Consider the following 26,876-nt stretch of genomic DNA (forward strand, 5'->3'; position numbering starts at 1 on the left):
AAGAAATGCTAAACCTATCTTTATACTAACATGTGGCAACCGACACAGAACACAAATGTAGTGCAACCTGATTGGCTTGACACTACTCTGTGGTAGTATGATTCAATGAACCAAGCAGCAACAACAAACGATCACTTTGTCAGTTCTATATATTTCTCTATATCCAAACAAGAAGGCAGGCTGGTGTATGTGTGGGTGTTCGCATGTATATGTGTGTGGGTGGGTGGTAAAATCTGGGTGCAGGGCTAATAGGGACTCATTAAAAAGGTTGCATTGTTAATTTGGTATGGCCCCTGTAAATCATTACCTAGCCCACTAATCACCCTGACACACACAGACACAGACAGAGACAGAGACACAAACACACACACACACACACTCAGACACACACACACACACACACACACACACACACACACACACACACACACACACACACAGCTGTTTTGGGCACATCAGATACAATCTTATTACTTTAACGTCTAATTGATTAGTAATGGAGGGAGATGGGAGTAGAGAGGGACGGGCTCACAGGTAAAGAAGAGGCTCAGTGTGAATGTAATGACTCAGGAGGTTGGTGGGGAGTACTTGCCAGGGGTCAGAGGTCAGCTCACAACAACATGGCTGACCTAGCATTTACAGCACTGTCAACAACATGTTCTTCTATGGTGTCAATAACATGGACACATAAATAAAGACAAAAATATAAACACACTAAAAATCACATTTTAATCTATATGAATGATGTGAGAAACCTGACTATGACTGACAGAGCAGCACCGGGAGACTTCAAGTGTTTATTGTTGCCTGGAGCTCGCACATGGCTGCTGTTAATGATGTTACCAGCATTCAAATACTATTTAATATTTAGAAAAACATGTTGTTATGTAGCTGACAGTGCAATAAGATGAGCAAGCAGTTGGTTAATGACCTGAACATTTGACCTCTAAACTAGTGTGCCGCCTCAAGGCAAGACATGAGCCATACAAGTCCAATGCAACCACAGTGCAAGAAGGAACAATACAATTACAGCCATTCATATGTAGGTAGTGACGACTCTGCGTGTAAAGGTAAATGGATATGTTGACAGGACGATATCCATCAAAGATACGCAGGGAAAATGCTTGTGGAAAAGAAATTATCTGTCTCCATTACAAGGTTGTGCTGCATTCCAAATCAGACAGAAACACATACTTAACAGTCAGAACCCAGCATTTGAGACTTGGCTAGACCACTAACTCACTCATTGTGCACTGATAAGGCTCAATAGGCATTTATGGTCATGTCATTCCTGGGTATACACCAGAATTACTTTGCAGGTGACCATCAACAGCTTCCCTTCATTGTAACATCAAACTGAGTGGACGAACAAGCAAGTTGTAAGGCTGTGCTTGGTTTTTGCTTCAGACTTTTAAAGAATAACTTATATTTAATAATTATATATAATATTTTTACATTAACAACCCTAAATGACTGTGTGTAATATGAAATAGTTGACTCATGCTGACAAATCCACGGAAAATTATCATAATTTCTGCAGTTTGCAGTGTGATCCGATCACAGGGCGACAGCTCTTACACAAACTCTTTCATGTCAAAGTGAAAACAGATTTCTACAAAGTAATGTCAATTAATTAAAAAAACGTAATGGTAAGTGAGTGCATAAGTATTCACCCCCTTCAAGTCAGTATTTAGTAGATGCACCTTTGGCCGCAATCACAGCACTGAGTCTATGTGGATAGGTCTCAATCAGGCCTGCACACTGCAATTTTACTTTGTTCCTCTTTGCAAAACTGCTCAAGCTCTGTAAGGCTGCACGGAGATGGCGCGCTAACAGCCCTTTTTATGTCCAGCCACATGCACAAAACATAGTGTCTAGTCTGATGGCCAAAAAGCTTAATTTTGGTCTCATCAGATCAAAGAACCTTCTTCCAGTTGACCTTGGAGTCTCCCACATGCCTTTGGATGAACTCTAGTTGAGATTTAATGAGCTTTCTTCAACAGTGGCTTTCTCTTTGCCACTCTCCCATAAATCTTTGACTGGTGAAGAACCTGGGCAACAGTTGTTGTATGCAGAGTCTCTCCCATCTCAGCTGCTGAAGCTTTTAACTCCTTCAGAGTAGTCATAGGTGTCTGGGTTGCCTCCATCACTGGTCTCCTTCTTGCATGGTCATTCAGTTTGTGAGGACAGCCTGCTCTATGCAGATTTACATATGTGCCATATTCCTTCGATTTCTTAAAGGAACTTGGGGCAGGATCAAGAAATAAGACTCAATAGTGACACGACGGCCGTTAGGGTAACTGCAGCCATCGGCAAAGCCGGCGAGGGAGCGCGCATGAACTCTTCACAGCAGTGCAGCTGATGCCTTATCTCTACACACATGAAGCAGCCGGCTCGCTGTATGACTTCTTAGTGGACTTTGTGTGGTGGTGGGTCGTTGCTGGCCGTAGCAATATCCATCACTACCCAAAGACTAGTTTGGGTCCACCGCGCTTGTCTTCTTACTGTATCCAAGGATGCGCATTCAGCGTCATCTGACGCCACATCCGCAAGACTGCGCAGGAAATTTGGACCACAAATTGCAGTACATTATGCAGCACACAGCCTGTTCAAGGCAATGGAGAGATACATGGGTGTGCTCATTCTTTTTGCTTTTGAACGCTTCATCACCCATTAGCATTAAAAAACTTAAAATGCATGTTTATTTTTTCACAAATCCTGCCCCACGTTCCTTTAATGATGGATTTTACTGAACTCCGGGGGATGGTCAGTTATTTGTTTTTGTATCCAGGGTTTCCCGCAGCGCTTTCCTGTTAAGGCGGCCGCCTTAACAACAACGGGCTGCCGCCTAAACGTCTTCAAAAAAAGAAGAAAAAAAAGTGTGCGTCGGGCCGCGGGCCGGGTTCGGGCAGATAATTCATGTTGATGTGTCGGGTTACATCGGGTCCGGGCTTTAAAAGCCACGGGCTGGGTCGGGTCGGGTTGTAATTTTCAGGCCCGTTGAGAACTCTAAGCCAGCCCACAACTAGGAACACTTGGTCAAGCCAGCCCACATGTTGTTTTGCGGTGCGCGATGTAGCCTTTCAAAATAAAAGCCCGTTACACGTTCATATTTCCTTTAAAGTTTAAAAAAAATGTTTTTATTACTCGACCGTTCCACTTCAGACTGATAGTACTCAACCTCAGGATGACACCCAGAAAAAAAACAGGTCAATCTGATGTGGAATTTCAGAATAAAAGGGGGGGGGGGACAGACACCACCTTAACTAACACATTTTCTGGGGGAAACACTGGTATCCATCCCCTGACTTATACTTTTCAATAACCTTTTCACAGAGTTGCTTGGAGTGTTCTTTTGTCTTCATGGTGTAATTGTAATCAGGAATACTGATTAACCAGTGGTTGGCCCATCAGACACAGGTGCCTTTATACTACAATCACTTGAGACACAGTCACTGTTATCTCCATTTCATTCATTGTGAGGCTACTAGCACCAGTTGGCTGGACCTCTGTTGAATTAGGTCAGAAACTTTAAAGGGGGTGAATACTTATGCAATCACTTATTTTACATTATACATTTTTAAGTAATTCACATTACGTCTCTTAAAGTAATTAAATCTCTTTTCACTTTAACAATAGTTTTTTTTGGTACATTTCTGTTTAGTACATTTTTTTTATATTGAACATGATTCCATTTATAAAATCAATAAAAGGGGAAAACAATTAAGGGGGTGAATACTTATTAATACTGTATCATAATTAAGTTGAGTCTGGAAATAATAGAGACGCTATCTAGGTCTTCAACTAATGCTGAAAGAGAAGCAACTTTTGATTTTTGAGTCTAGTCCTCAAATCAGATAAAGTAATTATTGTAGGTGATTTTAATATTCATGTGGATGTCGTTAATGATAGCCTTAGTACTGCATTTATCTCATTATTAGACTCTATTGGCTTCTCTCAGTGTGTACATAAACCAACTCACTGTTTTGACCACACCCTTGACCTTGTTCTAGCTTATGGTATCGAGATTGAAAATCTAAAAGTTTCTCCACAGAATCCTCTTTTATCAGACCATCACTTAATAACTTTTGAAGTTCTATTACTGGACTACACACCATTAGGCAAAAACTCCTTCACTAGATGTCTATCTGATAGTGCTGTAGCTAAATTTAAGGAAATTATACCGCTGGCACTAAATTCAATGCCATGTCTTAATATAATAGAGGACTCCTCCGCTAACCTCAGTTCCTCACAAATCGATCATCTTGTTGATAGCACTGCAGGCTCATTGCGAACAACACTGGACTCTATTGCCCCCCTGAAAAGGAAACCTATAAAGCACAGGAGGTTAGCACCCTGGTATAACTCGGATACCCGCAAATTGAAGCAAACATCACGGAAATTTGAAAGGAAATGGCGTTCCACCAACTTGGAAGAATCCCGCTTAGCCTGGAAAGATAGCCTTAAAATATATAGGAAGGCCCTCCGCAATGCCAGAGCAAGCTATTACTCGTCATTAATAGAGGAAAACAAAAACAACACCAGGTTTCTTTTCAGCACTGTAGCCAGGCTGACAGAAAGTCACAGCTCTACTGAACCATGTATTCCGACAACGCTCAGTAGTAATGACTTCATGAGCTTCTTTAATGATAAAATTTTAACTATTAGAGACAAAATCCATCATCGCTTGTCCTCAGCTGGCACTATTGTATCTTTAAACACAGGAACCTCAGAAACAGTTGTAAATTCTGACTTATATTTAGACTGCTTCTCTCCCATCGACCTCCACCAACTAACTTCGATGGTTTCTTCATCTAGACCAACAACTTGTCTCCTAGACCCCATCCCAACTAGGTTGCTGAAAGAAACTTTACCTTTAATTAGCACATCTCTACTAGAAATGATCAACCTGTCTCTATTAACAGGATACGTACCACAATCCTTTAAAGTAGCTGTAATTAGACCGCTCCTTAAAAAGCCTAATCTTGATCCAGAAGCTTTAGCCAACTATAGACCTATATCCAACCTCCCTTTCCTCTCCAAGATCCTTGAGAAAGCAGTCGCCAACCAGCTATGTGACTTTCTTCATTAAAATAGTTTATATGAGGATTTTCAATCAGGTTTTAGAGCACATCATAGCACAGAGACGGCACTGGTGAAAGTTACAAATGACCTCCTAATCGCTTCTGACAAAGGACTTGTCTCTGTCCTGGTCTTACTAGATCTTAGTGCTGCATTTGATACCATTGATCATCACATTCTACTACAGAGACTGGAACACTTAATTGGCATTAAAGGACCCGCATTAAACTGGTTTAAGTCCTATTTATCGGATCGATTTCAGTTTGTACATGTTAATGATGAGTCATCCCTGTATACCAAGGTTAGTCATGGTGTTCCTCAAGGCTCCGTGCTTGGACTCATACTATTCACCTTATATATGCTCCCTCTAGGAAATATAATTCGGAAACACTCCATAAACTTTCATTGTTATGCAGATGATACACAGTTATACCTATCAATAAAGCCAAATGAAACTAATCAGCTTACTAAACTCCATGCATGTCTCAAGGACATTAAGACCTGGATGACCTGCAATTTTCTGCTGTTAAACTCAGATAAAACCGAAGTTATAGTACTTGGTCCTAAACATCTTAGAGATGCATTATCTAATGATATAGCGAGTTTGGATGGCATTAACTTGGCCTCCAGCACCACCGTCAGGAATCTGGGAGTTATCTTTGATCAAGATATGTCCTTCAACTCCCACATAAAACAAATTTCAAGGTCTGCATTTTTTCATTTACGTAACATTGCAAAAATCAGGCCCATCCTGTCTCAAAAAGACGCAAAAAAGCTAGTCCATGCATTTGTTACTTCCAGGCTGGACTATTGTAATTCTCTATTATCAGGCTGCCCTAACAAGTCTCTAAAGAGTCTCCAGCTGGTCCAGAATGCTGCAGCACGTGTACTGACAGGAACTAAGAAAAGAGATCATATTACTCCTGTATTGGCCTCTCTGCACTGGCTCCCTGTAAAATCAAGAATAGAGTTTAAAATCCTTCTCCTCACTTACAAAGCTGTTAATGGTCAGGCACCATCATATCTCCAGGAGCTCATACTACCCTATCACCCAACTAGAGCATTACGCTCCCAGAACGCAGGATTACTTGTAGTTCCTAAAGTCTCCAAAAGTAGAATGGGAGCCAGAGCCTTCAGCTATCAAGCTCCTCTTCTGTGGAACCATCTTCCTGTTTTGGTCCGGGAGGCTGACACCCTCTCTACCTTTAAGAATAGACTTAAGACCTTCCTCTTCGATAGAGCTTATAGTTAGGGCTGTCTTAGTTATGCTGCTATAGGCCTAGTCCGGGGGACAATGACACACTGAGCTTCTCTCTCCTCCCCTCTCCTCTCCTCTACATCTGTATACATTATGCCTGTATACATGCCCCATCTCTGCATGTCACTGACTTACTTCTTCCCCAGAGTCCTTGTGCTTTCTAGTCCTACAGGCTCCCATGGATCCTGGCCGCGCCCGGGTCGTGGATTGTTGATGCGCCCACTGCTATGGCCCTGCCTGATCGTGGATGCGCCCACTGCTATGGCCCTGCCTGATCGAGGATGCGCCCACTGCTATGGCCCTGCCTGATCGTGGATGCGCCTACTGCTATTGCCCTGCCTGATCGTGGATGCGCCTACTGCCATGACCCTGCCTGACACCCACCACTACTGCCGCTAATATTAGTCACATCTCTGTTACATACGTTCCACTACTATTATTGTAATGCATTACTACATACCATCCTTACCATTAATCACTACTACTGTTATCACTAGTAATCACATTTCCATGTGCATTTCATTATTATTGCTGTAATACATCTTTATATACTTTCACTCCTGTCAACCATCGCTTATAATTGAATACATTGTGATCTCGTTGATCTGCTCTGTACATGCAACATCTATTGCACGTCTGTCCGTCCTGGGAGAGGGATCCCTCCTCTGTGGCTCTCCCTGAGGTTTCTTCCGCATTTTTTTTCCCTGTTAAAAGGGCCTTTTTTTGGGGCAAGTTTTTCCTCACTCGAATCGAGGGTCGAAGGACAGAGGGTGTCGTCTCTGTACAGATTGTAAAGCCCTCTGAGGCAAACTGTGATTTGTGAATTTGGGCTATACAAATAAAATTTTATTTGATTTTATTTGATTTTATTTGAAAATTTACATCATCCGCATACATTCCAAACCTTTTATTTGATAATTTATTCTTATTTTTTGAGCTAGAATCTGTGCAGATAGTGAACATCCTTGTTTCTAAACCCCTGAACTGTGGGATGGTTTCAGAAAAAGAAAACATTGTTTATTATTTTACGCCTAGGGTTTATTATATATTACTTTTATCCCCTTAGTTATAGAATCACCAAAGTTAAAATATCTTTCTCCAGATGATACTTTAATTTATTATATTGATTACAGTGTCCTCTCAAAGTACATTAAAAAGCATGCCATATAATGAATGGAAAGGATGCAACATTATTTAACATAAAGACATTTTTAATTAATGTCTGTGTTTTATATGTATAAATTCTTTATCATGTAGTAGGTGCTGATTCAGTTTCCAATATCCAGGGCTCGAAGAAAATCTGTGGTTTTGGTACTCAGCATTATAAGATAATAAGTTGACCTAAACCTCTCTTTAATCCCAGTTTTATTAATTGTTGGAGTCAATGAAAAATATGTTAAAAGATAATCTATTCTGATTGCCTGATTTCCTCTCCTCCATGTGTATCTTGTTTGCTTAGGATTCACTCACACAATTCACTTGTAGGGACTCACACACTCACTCACTCCTCTCAGCCATTTGGAACCTTGACTTTTGTACCAATAACAAAGCAATAAACTTCCGTTCCTGGATAAATAGAGGACTCTTGGGCTGCCACATCCCTTTATCCCCCGAGATCTGAGTCCTAGGCGACATATCAGGAATACAATTACACAACAGTTTTCCCAGTACTCTCCTCACAACCCAAACTATCGTCAAGAAGACCATCCTACTAACCTGGAAATCTAGAAATATACTTGGGCTGGGCGATATGGCCTAAAAATTGAATCTCCGATTTTTTCACACACAACTCGATTTACGATTTTAATCGGGGTTTTTTTTCCTTCTTAAAAACAAACTACAAATGACAAAGAAATTATTCAAGGTATTGCTTTTATTGTAAACAAAATGGCCCTGCCATTGTAAACAGTGCACCTTCGAATTCATACGCAGGACAGACACACACACAGGGCATGTGTACCATTATTATGATTCCTCATAATGGTACACAGGGCATGTGTACCATTATGATGAATCATGCATGAACATAATGTATTAATTTGATTAAAATGCATTAATTGCATCATACATTAAGGGGGCCATTAATGTGGATTTTCCCAGCAGGGAACTCGTTATTCGGACATCACTTGAATGCAGCATTAGCCATTTAGACTCTTACCTATAGCATTGTGCAGTCTGTTTCCAAAGCACCGGAGGTTAGGCCACCCATTGTCTTTGAGCTTTGATCATGTTGGTGCTGCTGTCTGTTGTCATACAGATGTGTTGGTCTTCAGCAAGGTTCCAAGAGCTCAGAGCATCTTTTAGCCCCTGGGCAATTAGGTCACTCTGTGGTCTTTGGGGAAGTAAGCTGTTTGGAAGCAGACACTTTGCAGAGCCCAGTCGTCGTTGATAAAATGCAACGTCAAACTCATGTAGGGCTGCATGGTTCGGCTGGACCATAGGTCTGTTGTAGTGGAATAAAACGACACCCCCTCCAGCTCTCTAGCGATCTTTTCATGTGTACATTCGTACAGGTGAGGCAAGGCAACTTTGACAAAATACTGCAGCTTAGTAGCACATACCTGGGGTCGAAAGTTTTCAGCATTTGAATAAACCCCGGCTTTTCCACTGTATACAATTGTGCTCTTAAGTTTACATACCCTGGCAGAATTTGTGATTTTTTGGGCATTTTACAGAGAATATGAATGATAATACAAAAACTTTTCTTTCACTGATGGTAAGTGGTTGGGTGAAGCCATTTATTATCAAACAATTGTGTTTGCAGAAATGACCCTGATCAAAAGTTTATATACATTAGTTCTTAATACCGTGTATTGCCCCCTTTAACATCAATGACAGCTTGAAGTCTTTTGTGTTAGTTGTGGATGAGGCACTTTATTTTCTCAGATGGTAAAGCTTCCCATTCTTCTTGGCAAAAAGCCTCCAGTTCCTGTAAATTCTGAGCCCAGAAACTCACTGACTTTTTATACACACACACTGATTACAAGCAAACAGATCACTGGTTAGGATGGTTACCTTTAGTAGCCATTTAAAACCGTGTGTCTCAACTTGTGTATACCTCCGGGGTATGTAAACTTTTGATCAGGGTCATTTGGGTAGTTTCTGTTGTCATTATGATTTAAATAGAGCAAACACAATTGTTTGATAATAAATGGCTTCACCCAACCACTAACCATGAGTGAAAGAAAAGGTTTTGAAATATCATTCATATTCTCTGCCAAAAAAAATCACAAATTCTACCAGGGTATGTAAATTTATGAGCACAATAGCACCATATCTTTAGTGATATGGCAACATGACTGCATCTGTAATAGCTGTCCACTGGGCCCCTTTCTTGTCATTAGGGAAAAATGAGAAAATGATTCCGCTAATGTTGGCTGCTTTTTAGCGAGTGTTTGTGGGCGGCCGCGGTCTTGTACATCTCGTAGTGAACAACCTTTATCTCACTCTGATGCATTGGTCTGTTTGAGATGCTGAAATAAATTGGTCGTGCTTGCAACAGCCTTTAAACAAACTTTGCAGCGGTCCATGGTTTGCTCGAGGTCTGACGCTGCAAAACCGAACCAGTTCCAAACTACTTTCTACTGAGACTGTGCCTTTTTTGGGAAAAAACTCTTTGCTTGCTGTATTGTTGTTGTGATTGTCTCTCTGTGACAAGTAAATACGGGGGGGGGGGGGGGGGGGACTGTGAAGTACAGGAGGAAGTTAAAGAGTAAACCGATTATCATTTTTAAAAATCTTCCTCAACCACAAACACAAATTAATCGATAAAATCAATTTATCGCCCAGCCCTAAAACATACTTTTCATGCAATGAAAGAATCTTCTAACAGATCATATATCCATGGAAAAAATGTCCATCCAAGTCTCCATCAACCATAAAATCATTGACTTCAATAACACCTGGTCTACACCCCTCAAGAAATTAACATCTGCACCTGCCTGATTTCCATGCAACAAAACACACTCATATATACACATAATCTTTTTACTGTTATCACTACTCGTATGGTTATCAATACAATTATTATTATTATTGTTGTTATAGTTGCTGCTGTCATTGGTGTTGTTGTTGTTGGTGGTGGTGGTGTGACTTTGTATATACAATGCTGTGAAAAAGTATTTGCCCCCTTACAGATTTATTTTGTTTTTGCTTTTTTGTCACACTTATATGTTTCAGATCATCAAACACATTTTAATATTAGACAAAGATTTTAGATCAAAGCAGTTTTTAAATGATGATTTCATTTATAAAGGGAAAAAAACTTTCACAATTTCACTAGCTCCACCCAGGCCTGATTACTGCCAGACCTGTAGAATCAAGAAATCATTTAAATAGAACCTGTCTGACAACATGAAGTAAGCTAAAAGATCTCAAAAAGCAACACATCATGCCCTGATCCAAAGAAATTCAAGAACAGATGAGAAACAAAGTCATTGACACCTATCAGTCTGGAAATGGTTACAAAGCAATTTCTAAGGCTTTGGGACTCTAGTGAACCACAGTGAGAGCCATTATCCACAAATGGAGAAAACATGGAACAATGGTGAACCTTCCCTGGAGTGGCCGGCCTACCAAAATTACTCCAAAAGCGCATCGACAACTGAAGCACCTGCCCCTTTGCTCCTTGATGCCCAAAGTGCCCTTTTGTCTGTGCCATTTTTATTTTTTTTTGCGTGTGTGTGTGTTTGTGTGAAGGCCTGTCAGTAGCCCTTAAAGAATAACATTTAACAAATAATAATAATAATTTATGTAGCCTAAATGAAATGACCTGGCTCCCCTTGGTAACATCATCCACCAAGATGTGCCCCGACTAACCCCCACCGCAGCGAGAGATGGGCTCGGCCCAAAATCTGACAGATCGCACGTTACAGCAACAATATTGCATTTACGCTATGAAACGGGAGTAGTGACGGTCTGGCCATAGGGGGATGTGGGCAAATGCCACAACGACCGAGGTGACTGCGACCGCTGCGTGAAGATGCAGTCCTGCTGATGTGATCAAGATAAAAGTTGGTTGGGGCCAGCTGTTTTACCGGTAGAGCAGCTCCCTCAGTAAGCAGAACCATCCTATGGGTTCAAATCTCAGCATAGGTAGTACCTTTAGTTAATGTGTTTTCTTTTCTCATCATCATTATGACCACTGCTATATACTGTATATATATATATATATATATATATATATATATATGTTAGGGGTGGAGCCGAACCCGAATACGGTATTCGGAAAGGCACAAATAACGTGTTTTTTACAAATACTTATTTCGAACAAATACTTTAAAAATATTTGTATTCGGGAACAAGAAAAACATCATATCAAAAAGCTACGAACCCTCATGAGACCGCAGTACATGCCCGGATGAGTGAGTGAGTGACGTTCAGGAGTCGGGGGCGGGGGCGTCGAAACACCGCTGTTCCGACCCCCTCGCCCCTGCAGCTGTCCATGGTGCTGCTGAACCAGGTGACGCTGTTTACGCTCTGCGTTGTGGCTTGTCTGTGAAACGCGCGCTGCTCAGGGACTGGGCAGATCTGTCCCACTTGCTTTGTCCCTCACTCCGTTGGGAGATCTTCCACAGAGTAAAAGAAATACACGTTGTTTCTCTCCCCCGCTCCGCTTGAGCGCGGCTCAACGCGGCTTGAGCCCACTTTACGGGAGCGAGGCTGCTGCAGCCGGCGACCCTGCTGACAGCAGACCGGGGGAGAAAAAAATTCTTTGCTCGGTGCTTTGGTTGGGTTTTAGGCAATGAAGAAAGGAGTTGGTTAAGTTTAGTAAAAAGACCAGGTAGAGGCCAGAAGCATAATGACCGTTAGCTATAGGCTACTATGTCATATTATTTACAGATCAAGTTTAGTTCTTGGAGCTCTGTGCATTAGAAAGAACAGTTCTTTTAAGTATTATTTGTTTTTATTCTGTCTGTTCAACGTCCTCCAACAAGGACGGGTGGTGGTGGGGTTCATAATGTTCACAATGATATTTTATAAGTTGTTGGTTTAACCATGGATGAGGTAATGGCTGTTATGTTATTTTCTTTTCAATGACATTCCTTGTTACATGTTCATTGCTGGATTTATGGAAAAACATCAACCAATATTGCATATCCATAATTATTATAATGGATAATTAAAGAATACTTACACTATAACGAAAGTTAGAAGTGTAACTAAAAAAATATATATATTTTTACGCCTATTTCGAATTTTACTCGAATACAAATACAAATACAAATACTTTTCCCCCCTCAACAAATACAAATACAGATATAAATATCGGCTGCTCTGCACACCCCTAATATAAATATACATATATATATATATATATATATATATATATATATATATACACATATATATATATTTTTTAAGCCTTTTTTTTTTCTTAAGCACCTGCCCCTCCAAAGGTCTCTGCACGGGCCTGTCCAGGAGGTCACAAAAGAACCCAGAACAACATCTAAAGCACTTCAGGCCTCACTTGCCTCAGTTAAGGTCAGTGTTCATGATTCAACAATAAGAAAGAGACTGGGCAAAAATGGCATCCATGGGAGAGTTCCAAGGCGAAAACCACTGCTGACCAAAAAGAACACAAAGGCCGTCTCACATTTGCCATAAAACATCTTGATGATCCCCAAGACTTTTGGGAAAATATTCTGTGGACTGACGAGACAAAAGTGGAACGTTTTGGAAGGTGTGCGTCCCCTTACATCTGGCGTAAAACTAACACAGCATTTCAGAAAAAGAACATCATACCGACAGTCAAACATGGTGGTGGTAGTGTGATGGTCTGTTGCTGCTTTGCTGCTTCAGGAACTGGACGACTTGTCGTAATTGATGGAACCATGAATTCTGCTCTCTACCAGAAAATCCTGAAGGAGAATGTCCGGCCATCAGTTCCTGACCTTAAGCTCAAGCGCACTTGGGTTATGCAGCAGGACAATGATCCGAAGCACACCAGCAAGTCCATCTCTGAATGGCTCAAAAAAAAAAAAAAAATGAAGGTTTTGGAGTGGCCTAGTCAAAGTCCGGACTTAAATCCGATTGAGATGCTGTGGCATGACCTTAAACAGGCCGTTCATGCTCGAAGACCCTCCAATGTGGCTGAATTAAAACAATTCTGCAAAAAGGAGTGGGCCAAAATTCCGCCACAGCGTTGCGAAAGACTCACTGGCAGTTATCGCAAACGCTTGATTGCAGTTGTGCACTGAAGGGTGGCACAACCAGTTATTAGGTTTAGGGGGCAATTACTTTTTCACAAAGGGCCAGGTTGGTTTGGATAGTTTTTGATGAAATCATCATTTAAAAACTGCATCTTGTATTTTCTCAGGTTATCTTTGTCTGATATTAAAATATACATATACATATATATATATATATATATATATATAGGGCCGGGACTTTAACGCGTTGATTAAGATTAATTAATTACACAAAAATTAACGCGTTAAAAAAATTAACGCATTTTAATCGCACTTATATTTGCACTGCGGAACGTTTCTCACTGGATGAGTTTCAGGCATACCGATTATACTGAAGCACAATTATTTAACGAGTTAAAAAGCCGCCGACACTTGGGGTGCGTCTCAGCTCGGGTCAGTAAAATTAACAAGCTGACAGTGACAATCACGTGAAACTGAGGCGAACTCATTCATGGTTGCCTCTGACTATACTGATAATAGCCTACCTATTAGCTTCCAATGTAGACGCGCGACATGCGCGCTCACAACCCAAAGCGGTGCGTAGCCGCGTGCATTCGGTGCGACGGCAACGCCGTTTTTTCCCCCCGTGCATGTCCGTGGAGCTGTGCGCCGCGGACGTGCACAGTTCCCTACGTTGCTGTGTCAGGCAGGTGTTTCCCACGGAGCTCTGCCCCGTTTCAAAGGTGAAGGAAGCCCTAAGTGGAAAGACGTTGCCTCCGCAATGTAGAATGTGTTTTATAGAAGGGAAACACACATTTCAGGACCGCTGACTTGTATCATCAAAACAGACAAATGTAAACACAGAAAGCTGAAAATCACTGGACATGTCTGTTGGGATTATACAAATCAACAGTGTAAAGTAGAGCTGTCAAGATGCATGCAGTAGTTAATTATTGCATATCCTACTGTACCTATCACTCCTATTGTTTCTGATGTACAGGTGCATTAGAATGTCATGGGAGAGTTTATTAAGGCCTATGTCACTAATTCAATTCAAAAAGTGAAACTAATACATTATATATATATATTTCCATTACACACCGAATGAAACATCAAATGTCTTTATTTATTCAGTTTATTTTAATAGTAATAATTATGGCTAACATTCAATGAAGACCTAAAATTCAGTATCCCCAAAAATGTAAATATTACAAAGGAACTTTTTTTTTTTTATTCAGTCATTATTCAATGGTATACTAAAACATATATGAAAAAAATTGCTTCTCACTGTTCTCAGGTCAAATATTTATATGCGATTACAAATGCGATTAATTTCGATTAATTAATTACAAAGCCTCTAATTAATTAGATTAATTTTTTTAATCGAGTCCCGGCCCTAATATACATGTATATACATATATATATATATATATATATATATATATATACACATACAGTACAGACCAAAAGTTTGGACACACCTTCTCATTCAATGAGTTTCCTTTCTTTTCATGACTATTGACATTGTAGATTAACACTGAAGGCATCAAAACTATGAATTAACACATGTGGAAATATGTACTTAACAAAAAAGTGTAAAACAACTGAAAATACACCTTATATTCTAGTTTCTTCAAAGTAGCCACCTTTTGCTCTGATTACTGCTTTGCACACACTCTGCATTCTCTTGATGAGCTTCAAGAGGTAGTCACCTGAAATGGTTTTCACTTCACAGGTGTGCCCTGTCAGGTTTAATAAGTGGGATTTCTTGCCTTATAAATGGGGTTGGGACCATCAGTTGTGTTGTGCAGAAGTCAGGTGGATACACAGCTGATAGTCCTACTGAATAGACTGTTAGAATTTGTATTATGGCAAGAAAAAAGCAGCTAAGTAAAGAAAAACGAGTGGCCATCATTACTTTAAGAAATGAAGGTCAGTCAGTCCGAAAAATTGGGAAAACTTTGAAAGTGTCCCCAAGTGCAGTCGCAAAAACCATCAAGCGCTACAAAGAAACTGGCTCACATGAGGACCGCCCCAGGAAAGGAAGACCAAGAGTCACCTCTGCTGCGGAGGATAAGTTCATCCGAGTCACCAGCCTCAGAAATCGCAGGTTAACAGCAGCTCAGATTAGAGACCAGGTCAATGCCACACAGAGTTCTAGCAGCAGACACATCTCTAGAACAACTGTTAAGAGGAGACTGTGTGAATCAGGCCTTCATGGTAGAATAGCTGCTAGGAAACCACTGCTAAGGACAGGCAACAAGCAGAAGAGACTTGTTTGGGCTAAAGAACACAAGGAATGGACATTAGACCAGTGGAAATCTGTGCTTTGGTCTGATGAGTCCAAATTTGAGATCTTTGGTTCCAACCACCGTGTCTTTGTGCGACGCAGAAAAGGTGAACGGATGGACTCTACATGCCTGGTTCCCACCGTGAAGCATGGAGGAGGAGGTGTGATGGTGTGGGGGTGCTTTGCTGGTGACACTGTTGGGGATTTATTCAAAATTGAAGGCATACTGAACCAGCATGGCTACCACAGCATCTTGCAGCGGCATGCTATTCCATCCGGTTTGCGTTTAGTTGGACCATCATTTATTTTTCAACAGGACAATGACCCCAAACACACCTCCAGGCTGTGTAAGGGCTATTTGACCAAGAAGGAGAGTGATGGGGTGCTGCGCCAGATGACCTGGCCTCCACAGTCACCGGACCTGAACCCAATCGAGATGGTTTGGGGTGAGCTGGACCGCAGAGTGAAGGCAAAAGGGCCAACAAGTGCTAAGCATCTCTGGGAACTCCTTCAAGACTGTTGGAAGACCATTTCAGGTGACTACCTCTTGAAGCTCATCAAGAGAATGCCAAGAGTGTGCGAAGCAGTAATCAAAGCAAAAGGTGGCTACTTTGAAGAACCTAGAATATAAGACATATTTTCAGTTGTTTCACACTTTTTTGTTAAGTATATAATTCCATATGTGTTAATTCATAGTTTTGATGCCTTCAGTGTGAATCTACAATTTTCATAGTCATGAAAATAAAGAAAACTCTTTGAATGAGAAGGTGTGTCCAAACTTTTGGTCTTTACTGTATATAAATATAAATATGTATATATATGTATATATGTATATATATATACATATATATATATATACCTGTTTAAGGTCATGCCACAGCATCTCAATCAGATTTAAGTCTGGACTTTGACTATATAATCCCTTTTCTGCATCTGAACACACACACATACACACACACACACACACAATCACACACATACACAAACACACTCATACATACATGCACACGCACAAAACGCCCTTCAATACCCTCAACATACAATGCACTATACCAATTTGTTTTTCTTGTTGTGGTGAGAATTTTGGACTTCATGTAGAGGTATGTGAATTGAAGTTTTACACAGCCCTATTCAAAGAGTCTGTTTAACGTGAACTGTGACCTGTAACCTGTGACCTTGTTTTATGACTTGTTTTATGTTGTTTTATGACCCATGTAAGGTACTGAGTAATCACTGAAGGTAAACACTCTCTTCTCTGCAGAAGGGCATTGATTAGTAGCTGTTAGAGTGTAAACACACCCAGAGAGAGAGAGAGAGAGAGAGAGATAAATACCAAGATTTCCTCCTTAGAAATTGAGTCTTCACTTTGTAACTGACCTGTGTGTTCCTCTGTGAATGCTCCTCTTGTACAAGATTAAAACCTTGTGTGAACTTTGAGCTGACTCCGATCTCCTTCCTCCAGGTTTAAATTAACGCAGAATTATTTTAACACTTGTACGTTCATTTGTCTAGTCTTGTCTTGTTATCAACATTGTTTACATTGTTTTAACTTTTTTTGTTAGTGTTAGTGTTGATAGTCCCTATCAAGTCTCTTGAGGAGGGGGGCCTTGATGTATTAGCTTGGGAAAGCATAAAGAGCAGCATCTATTATTTATGTTCAGACCTAATAACGCAACATTCAACAAAAAATCTCCCCAAAGCAACAGAAAACTGTGCTGTTAATAGACATCAGGCTTGGCTATATCCACAGTTAATTCATTTCTTAAACAAAAAAGTCCAGCTTGCACTTAAAGTGAGGGGGTAACGTTTGGATGTACAGTATATAGGCCTACAGTTTATCATTCCCCAAAACAACAGTAGTGTGGTCCCTCGAGATGTATTTTAATGCCAGGTGTGAACTGATGGACTTAAAGTTGTCCACTTGTGATCAGATCACTCAGGATGGATGTTAATACCAGTCTAAATTCCCTGATTAAATCTTTCCAGCAGGAAACACGACTCCAAATTAATTCAGGTGTTGCGCTGAGACTGCTCAATGTGTAAATAAGCAATCATAAAAACTTTCAACAAGTCAATCTTGTGTTTATAGCTTGTTCTACTTCTCCCAAGTGGCCAAAATCCAATGAATGCACCTGTAAAGTTACAAAAAAGGCTGCTGTTCTGAGAATGCTGTCAATATTTGGTTTTACTATCCACTTAAATCAGTCTGAAAAAGACAATGAGAGAAATAGGCTCATATTTTCAAAAAAATGGCAAACAAATAATAACTAACACATAATTTGTCAAATAAATTTAGAATTTGAACACATTATTACTGATTAAAACGTTTTCCCACATTGAAATTGTAGTTTGAATTTGAACAATTTCAGAGCAGTCTGATTATCTGGTTTCCTCACACTGTTTGGGACCACAATCCTCCCCAATCCTATAAAGTTAGTTTATTTTTCTAAAACCATTGGCAAAGAAAAACACATAAACTCTCACACAGACCCACAAAGTGTTTTATACTGGACAGCAACCCGCCAATTTGGCTGTCCTTTTTGTGGCTAGGTCCGCGAATTTAGACAGACCACGGCATATTGGGGGTCCGTTTTGGTCCGCCAATATGACGCCGCGGAGGGTACACTTTTTGCCACCTCCATTGCTATGTAAATCCAAGGCGTCCATGTGCCGGCAATTGCGTGACAGGGGCGGAGGTGTTGATGACGTGCACTGTTGTGTGACCCACAGCCGGGAGTTTCATAAGCAGGAAACAGCTGATCACAGCAGTCAGTTCATCACTTCATCTGCGGACGTCAAGATGAGTAACTGGAAAGCCGCTGAGATCCGGGAGATGCTAATCATCACAGCTGAGAGAATCATCAATAACCAGATCACTCATCACTGTTCACGCCCTCATGCTTCACGTCACGTCACATGTTTACGCCTACCCCAGTGGCGGCTTTTTTGAAAAGGAGGAATATTACACCTCTGTTTCACATAGACAAGACGGCAGATTGCAGCCTTTATCTGGCTGCAAATGTGGCGCATTTTCTAACTAAAAGGGGCTACAGACACACAGACACAGACAGACACACACACACACACACACACTTCCATGTACACACTTGTCTTAAACCCAATTAAGAAGCACTTTACCTGCATATAACCAGCTGCTTCTCTGAAGTGTGTCTGTGTGTGTGTGTGTGTGTGTGTGTGTCTGTGTGTGTTTGTTTGTAGAGTGTCTGTGTGAATCTTATAAGATTAGAGCAGCAGCAGGTCTTCTTTGTAGCTTAACCTCACTATTTATACTACGTGTCTTTAGATTTTGAGGTGCATGTTTTGTGTGTTTGTGTGTGTTGGACTCACCATACTCGGCTCGTAGATGCTCTGGAATGTGCGGCTCATATCCCTCTTTTTCTGGAACCTCATCGAAGTCATCATCATCATCACTGTTGTCCTCCTCTCCTTCTGAAGAAGCCTTCATCTGAGGATGAGTAGGTCAAGTTTAGCTTTTAATAATATCAAAATTAGATATTACAGACTTTGCATATTACTCATGTATTATGTGTTGTGTGCAATGAGTCATGCTATGCGAGGTCTGAACAAGTGAGTCTTGAAACTTTCGCGGAAGATGGCGAGTGACTCTGCTGTCCTGACATTGGTCGGGAGTTCATTCCACCACTGAGGCGCCAGAACAGAGTTGCGACTTCGCTGAGCGATCTTTGTTTCCTCTCAGCGATGGCAGTACCAGCCGGCCAGTGGATGTAGTAGAGCGAAGTACTCACACTGGGGCGTGTGGTCTGACCAGTGTTTGGAGGTAGATGGGTGCAGTTCCGTTGACGGCCTTGAAGGCCAGCACCATCGTCTTGAATCGGATGCGGGCCGCAACAAGAAGCCAGTGGAGGTCACGGAGGAGGGGGGTCACATGGGAGAATTTGGGTAGATTGAAAACGAGGTGTGCTGCAGCATTCTGGATATGTTACAACGGTTTAGTCGTGGAGGCTGTGAGTCCAGCCAAGAGCGAGTTGCAGTAATCCAGGCAGGGGATGACCAGCGTTTGGACCAGGAGTTGTGCTGCGTCCTTTGTGAGGAAAGACTGGATCCTGCGGATGTTGTAGAGGGCAAATCTGCAGGATCAGGCCAACACGGTGATGTTGGGGGTGCAGGATAGTCCGTCGTCGAGGATAACGCCCAGGTTCCTTGCAGTCGATGAAGGCGATACTGTGACATCCTCGACAGTGACTGACAGGTCCATGTGAGGGCAGTCTTTCCCCGGGATGAAGAGGAGTTAAGTCTTACTAAGGTCGAGGTTGAGGTGATGCGCAGTTGTCCAAGCGGAGATGTCTGCCAGACATTCCGAGATGCATGTTGCAACGTGGGTATTGGGGGATGGGGGAAAAGAGAGGAACAGTTGGGTGTCTTCAGCATAACAGTGGTGAGAGAATCCATGTGATGTGATTGCAGAGCCAAGTGATCTAGTGCATAGTGAAAACAGAAGTGTTCTAAGTACTGAGCCTTGAGGGACACCAGTTTCCAGAGAGCAGTGTTTGGACAAGGAGCCATTCCACGTGGCCTGAAAGGTGCGATTTGTCTGGTATGATGTGAACCAGGTTAGAGCAGGGTTAGCAATGCCAAGTTCTGCCAGAGTGGAGAGGAGAGAGTTTTAGTTTATAGTGTTTCTGTTTAATGGTACAGTCCAATGATGCAACTTCCTGTCTGGACAGGAGCACAAACATTGCATGTGGGCCCAGGAGGTTAGATTCAGTCCTACAGAGCACAGGACGTTCATCTGTTGCCATCTTATTGTTTTGCCATGGAAAGCATCGCCTGTAAGTTGAAAAATATCAATAAGCAATTCAACTAATAAGCAATTCTCCAAGCGGACCGCGTAACGGAGCTGTCGGGAAAAGGAGGGGAGGTGGAATCTGCTTTTATATTAATGAAGGTTGGTGTACAGATGTCACAGTGTTAAACAAATCATGCAGCCACCACTTGGAGACACTTTTCATAAACTGTAAGCCGTTTTATTCACCGTGGGAATAAAACGGCATTGGGGCAGATTTCTTGAAGCCTGGCAATACATCATATCTAAAATATCATTGGACTAGAACACTGTAGGCAGTGCAACTAAGAGGAACGCAGTTATGAAATGCAGAGAATAACCCTAATTAATATTTCCTGTCATATGAGTGATCAGTACTCACCAATAGGTAGGTTAATACATGTTTTGCATTGACACATGGCGACATGATCATATGGTGTGACACTATATCATGTGGTGTGACATTCCAAATTGTGAAAATAACATACCTTTATTAATTATAAAACGTGAAAATGGAATACATGGAATACATAGAAAATAGTATGAGCAAGAGTCACAAATATTTTTATGATTTTATAGCAAGGTTTGTCACAATAAATAGAAAATACGTTGAAAGACTGACGACATAGGTCTCACATTGAGCAATGATTTAGAAAATAATACACAAATTTAATTAATTTTCACAAAACTATAAAGGATCACAGTTTAGTTATGATAAAGGACTTTGATAAAGTGAGTAACTTAAGAAAGGTATAATCTATTTTCATTTTATATACAATTATTTTCATGTCACACCGTATGACGATTTTAGGCACTAATACAACAAATTGTCACATAAATTGTGATTCCAATTGAAAATCTAAAAACAACATATGTTTGTATAAAGATGAGAGTTAGTAGAACAAAACTCAATCAGTTTTATGCCTGTTATTTGAAGTTTTTGAAAAAACACTTTTTTCTGGTGCATATGTCACTGACCCATATGCTAAGATCCTGTTTGTGGACTTCAGCTCAGCGTTCAACACCATCATCCCAGACATCCTCCACTCCAAACTCACCCAGCTCACTGTCCCAGCCTCCACCTGTCAGTGGATAACAAACTTCCTGACAGACAGGAAGCAGCAGGTGAGGCTGGGGCAAATCACATCCAGCACCCGGTCAATCAGCACAGGCGCCCCCCAGGGATGTGTGCTCTCCCCACTGCTCTTCTCCCTATACACCAACGACTGCATCTCAAGAAACCCATCTGTCAAACTCCTGAAGTTTGCAGATGACACAACGGTCATCGGCCTCATCGGGGACGGTGACGAGTCTGCTTACAGATGGGAAGTGGAACAGCTGGCCCTCTGGTGTGGTCAGAACAACTTGGAGCTGAACATGCTCAAAACTGTGGAGATGACAGTGGACTTCAGGAGTAGCCCCCCTACACTACCCCCATCACCATTTTCAATAACTCTGTGTCTGCTGTGGAAACCTTCAGGTTTCTGGGATCTTCCATCTCCCAGGACCTAAAGTCGACTCCCAACGTAGACTCCATAATCAAAAAGGCCCAGCAGAGGATGTACTTCCTGCGTCAGCTCAGGAAGTTCAACCTGCCCCACGAGCTGCTGATGCAGTTCTACATGGCAATAGTCCAGTCTGTTCTCTGCACCTACATCATCGTTTGGTTTGGATCAGCCACCAAACAGGACAGGAACAGGCTGACACGGTCAATCAGGACTGCAGAAAAAATCATTGGTGCTAAACTGCCCACCATCCAGGTCCTATACTCATCCAGAGTCAGGAAACGGCAAGAAACATCTCTGCAGACCCATCACACCCTGGACACAATCTGTTTGAACTTCTCCCCTCCGGCAGGCGCTACAGAACACTGTAGCGGAGCATCAGTTCCTTCCCCCAGGCAGTCACACTGATGAACACTTGATCAGTCACCCAGTGTCAGTAACCCCCGGACTCCAAAATCATCCACTCACAGTCTTTACATTTACAGACTAAATTGCACTTTATATGTACATAAATCCTCACTGTGAATAATATAATATATATAGTAGGGGTGTGTGGAGCAACCGATATTTGTATTTGTATTTGTATTTGTTGAGGGGGGAAAAGTATTTGTATTTGTATTCGAGTAAAATTCAAAATAGGTGTAAATTTTTTTTTTTTTTGAGTTACACTAATTTTCGTTACAGTGTAAGTATTCTTTAATTATCCATTATAATAATTATGGATATGCAACATTGGTTGATGTTTTTCCATAAATCCAGCAATGAACATGTAACAAGGAATGTCATTGAAAAGAAAATAACATAACAGCCATTACCTCATCCAACAACTAATAAAATATCATTGTGAACATTATGAACCCCACCACCACCCGTCCTTGTTGGAGGACGTTGAACAGACAGAATAAAAACAAATAATACTTAAAAGAACTGTTCTTTCTAATGCACAGAGCTCCAAGAACTAAACTTGATCTGTAAATAATATGACATAGTAGCCTATAGCTAACGGTCATTATGCTTCTGGCCTCAACCTGGGGTCCGTTTCACAAAGCAGGTTCAACAAACTCTGAGTCTAACCTTGAACTCTGAGTTGATCTACTCTGAGATAGGAAACTCTGAGTTTTCGGTTCCAGAACAGCTGATTTGAGTTAGTTTGATCAACTCGGAGTAGTTTCACCTGGAGTTAAGCGCGTGCGCCACAAGCATAAAAAGACAGCATCAATGGAGCCTCGATTCGACGAGTCACCATGGCAACGGGGAAGAGGAGGGCTACGTTTTTCACCCCACTGGGCGTTTCAGGGCGAGGCACACTTTTCTGACCGCTCTGCATACAGTTGCCTTGCTCAAGTGCTCTGCATCTCCGACGTTGTATAAAAAAACTCCCTATTCAAAAAAAAAAAAAAAAGCAGCGCAACACACAATATATGCTGGGATGTGAGAGCATGACTTCGGTTGGTAATGTTGGAAATGTAAGGACGGATTAGGTTGTGTATGTAAATGATGGACTGTGACGTGAAATGGTGTCGCTCAAAAAGATAATTGTCTGGAAATGCAAGAACATCTATGCGCGGTCTGATAATCATCTCCCGACGAATATTTAATTATCTGCGCAGTAATGCTGCACCTTCATCCACGGGATCATTATCAAAAGGACATGCCATGGTAGTGAAAATAGTCGCCACCTAATATAACTTCTAATGTAGGCCTATTGACTGATTTTTGCAATGATTTTCTCAAAAAACAGACGGCAGAACTATATTACGCCAAAACTCGCCTGCTGACTGAATGAATGAGGAAATCAAATACCGTGTGTGGCTGAAAGAGGGCGGAGACAGAGAGAAACTCGAGGTTTGTTGAGAAAAACCTGGTCCCGACCAGGTTAGGTTCATAGAGTATGTTACCATGGAAACTGACCGAGAGCTTAAGTTACCTCCCTTTGTGAAACGAAAACTAAGAGTTTCCCTCATTTCGGGGTTAACAGACTCAGAGTTTTCACTAAACCTGCTTTGTGAAACGGACCCCTGGTCTTTTTAGTAAACTTTTCTCCCCCGGTCTGCTGTCAGCAGGGTCGCCGGCTGCAGCAGCCTCGCGCCCGTGAAGTGGGCTCAAGCCGCGTTCAGCTGCGCTCGAGCGGAGCGGGGGAGAGAAACAATGTGTATTTCTTTTACTCTGTGGAAGATCTCCCAACGGAGTGAGGGACAAAGCAAGTGGGACAGATCTGCCCAGTCCCTGAGCAGCGCGCGTTTCACAGACAAGCCACAACGCAGAGTGTAAACAACGTCACCTGGTTCAGCAGCACCATGGACAGCTGCGGGGGCGGGGTGGTCGGAACAGCGGTGTTTTGACGCCCCCACCCCCGACTCCTGAACGTCACTCACTCACTCATCCGGGCATGTACTGCGGTCTCATGAGGAAACGTAGCTTTTTGATATGATGTTTTTCTTGTTCCCGAATACAAATATTTTTTAAAGTATTTGTTCGAAATAAGTATTTGTAAAAAACACGTTATTTGTGCCTTTCCGAATACCGTATTCGGGTTCGGCTCCACCCCTATGACTTATATGATTAATTGAAATGATTTGCAACTAAATTTTCTTTTGATCTACATATCATTGTAGCTTTACCTGGAATATGCAAACTTCACAAAGAAAGTCATCTGTTGGATACACATGACAGTTGGGACAGCAAAAATGTGCTGAGCAGTGTTTCCCCTACCGTGGTAAGGGGGGGCGCCCTGCCCCCCCCAACGGGACCCCGCGCCCCCCGAAAGTCAAGTTAATTTCATTTATATCACCAAATCACAACAGGTCACTTTTCCTATAGAACAGGTCTGGACCGTGTTCTTTTTATAAATAATGATGTTACTGATCTAATTTAAGCGAGGATATTTCATTTCATTTTCTTCATCGTCGCGCATCTACGCTTCTCCTCCGCTCTCTGTTTTACGATGGGTGGAGCTTCGCACCGGCGTACACACAAACAAACACGTGAACACACACCTACAGACAGACACGGAGAGAAGAGGACAACATGTCGCGTCGACCCCCACTGCCTGAAAAACAGGCGAAAATATACATTACAAATATGTATATACAAATATACATCTGCTGCTAGTCAGCATGGCAGTAGCATTATGAGATCAATGTAGATCGGAGAACTGTTGGCTGATGTTTATTGACAGATTGTCACACTCTACAGCCAATGGTATCGTTCGCCTGACCAATGACAGTGTAGTGACCCACACGGGGCGGGATCTCAACACGGAGCGGCGCTAAAGTTTAGCTGCTTAGCTAGCAAGGACTCGTCGCGCTGCTACGTTATCAACTGAGTTTAGTCAGCACGTGAGAACTCGTCTGACACGGAGAGTCTCCTGTTGTGTGCTACATGTGTGAAACAACAACTATAGTCTGGACTTTTTCTGCAGTGTATCTGTGTAAACGGCTTCATTCAGCGTCTCTCCCTCCCCTCTGGCACCGTGAGTTACCATGGTTACAGGACCGCCCTGAAACTTTATAATGATGATCAATAAGAAGTTTTTGGTTAGTTTGACTGTACAGAATCATGAATGTTGCCTGATTGTAGCTCAATGCTTAAATCTTGTATTATAACATATAGAACAAAGCCTCAGAGCTTCTTTGATTATTAACAGCATGTTAGTGATGACAGAAAGTGATAACTCGCCATCAGACTGACAAGGCTGCAAAAGTTGCTGTTTGTATGATGTATTTTTCTGTTAAACTTTAAGAGGCTCACTTTAAACAATATTATTAATAAGAATGATGATGAGAAGAAGAAGTAGAAAAATAGTGTACTGAAAAGTTCTGTAGATGGTTGATTATTTGAAAGAGTAAAACTTGAGAGAAGCTTGGCAAAAATAAAGAAACAGTTTGATTTCATAGATTGAAAATTACATTGAAAAGACAAAAAACATTTTAAGTGTGAATAGAACAGCTGTTCAGATCATCCTCCTGAAAAATGCTCAAATATTTAAACTTGATGCCTGGCCAAAAAAAAAAGTCACCACCTGGATTTAACTAAGCAAACAGGTAAGAGCCTTCCATTAGATAATTACTGCAGTGATTAATACGTTTGATGCAGTGAGTATCTTCTCATTCCTTGAACAACCATGTCAGGAGTCATATCCTGTGGTCGTGGAAAAGATGTTACTCTGTTTCAGAAGGGTCAAATTTATTGGCCTGCATCAAGCAAGAAAACAGCTGAGGAGATTGATGAAACTACTAAAATTGGGTTAAGAACTGTCCAACGCATTATTAAAACCTGGAAGGACAGTGGTGAACCATCATCTTCGAAGAAGAAATATGTTCGGAAAAAAATCTTGATGATCATGATCATCAAGATTCTACTGATCAATCAGTAGAACTCGTGGCTATGTTTAATAGTGCAAGTAAGAGCATTTCCACACACACACAATGCAAAGAGAACTTAAGGAATTGGGACTAAACAGCTGTGTAGCCTTAAAGGATAACTTCACCAATTTTTATCTATTGGAATTTAGCTCATGCTGAGGGACACACTAATAAGCCCCCTCAGTGTTCTCTGTGTCGCTCGGGGGCACCGTAAAATCTGGCCTACTTCCGAGTACCAGTGATGTCCCTGGTATTTGGAAGAACTACAGGCCATTTCATTTTGGATTTCTAGTCTCCACCTCTGGGTATCCAGCGGCATGATAGATCGAAATAAGCGAACAGCGAAAGCGTCATTTTAACATGAGGGCAGAGGAGGTCATAGAGGGGAAACTTTTTACAGTGTTTTGGCTGACAATGATACTCAGGCAGGATACTTATTTGAG

The 26,876-nt window shown here is 41.5% G+C and overlaps 1 protein-coding gene across 3 annotated transcripts in view; it reads right to left on the reverse strand.

The window, feature by feature from the left end:
* Positions 1-26,876, reverse strand: part of uvssa (UV-stimulated scaffold protein A) — a 109,439-nt gene that overhangs the window by 48,974 nt on the left and 33,589 nt on the right. For all 3 annotated transcript variants that reach the window (XM_084352856.1, XM_084352858.1, XM_084352857.1), the window contains exon 9: positions 19,109-19,226. In XM_084352856.1, the coding sequence (XP_084208982.1) occupies positions 19,109-19,226 (118 nt within the window). The remainder of the gene's footprint in view (positions 1-19,108; positions 19,227-26,876) is intronic.

The sequence above is a fragment of the Pagrus pagrus genome (genome assembly GCF_965226575.1).
Source record: "Pagrus pagrus genome assembly, chromosome: 5".
NCBI lineage: Eukaryota > Metazoa > Chordata > Actinopteri > Spariformes > Sparidae > Pagrus > Pagrus pagrus.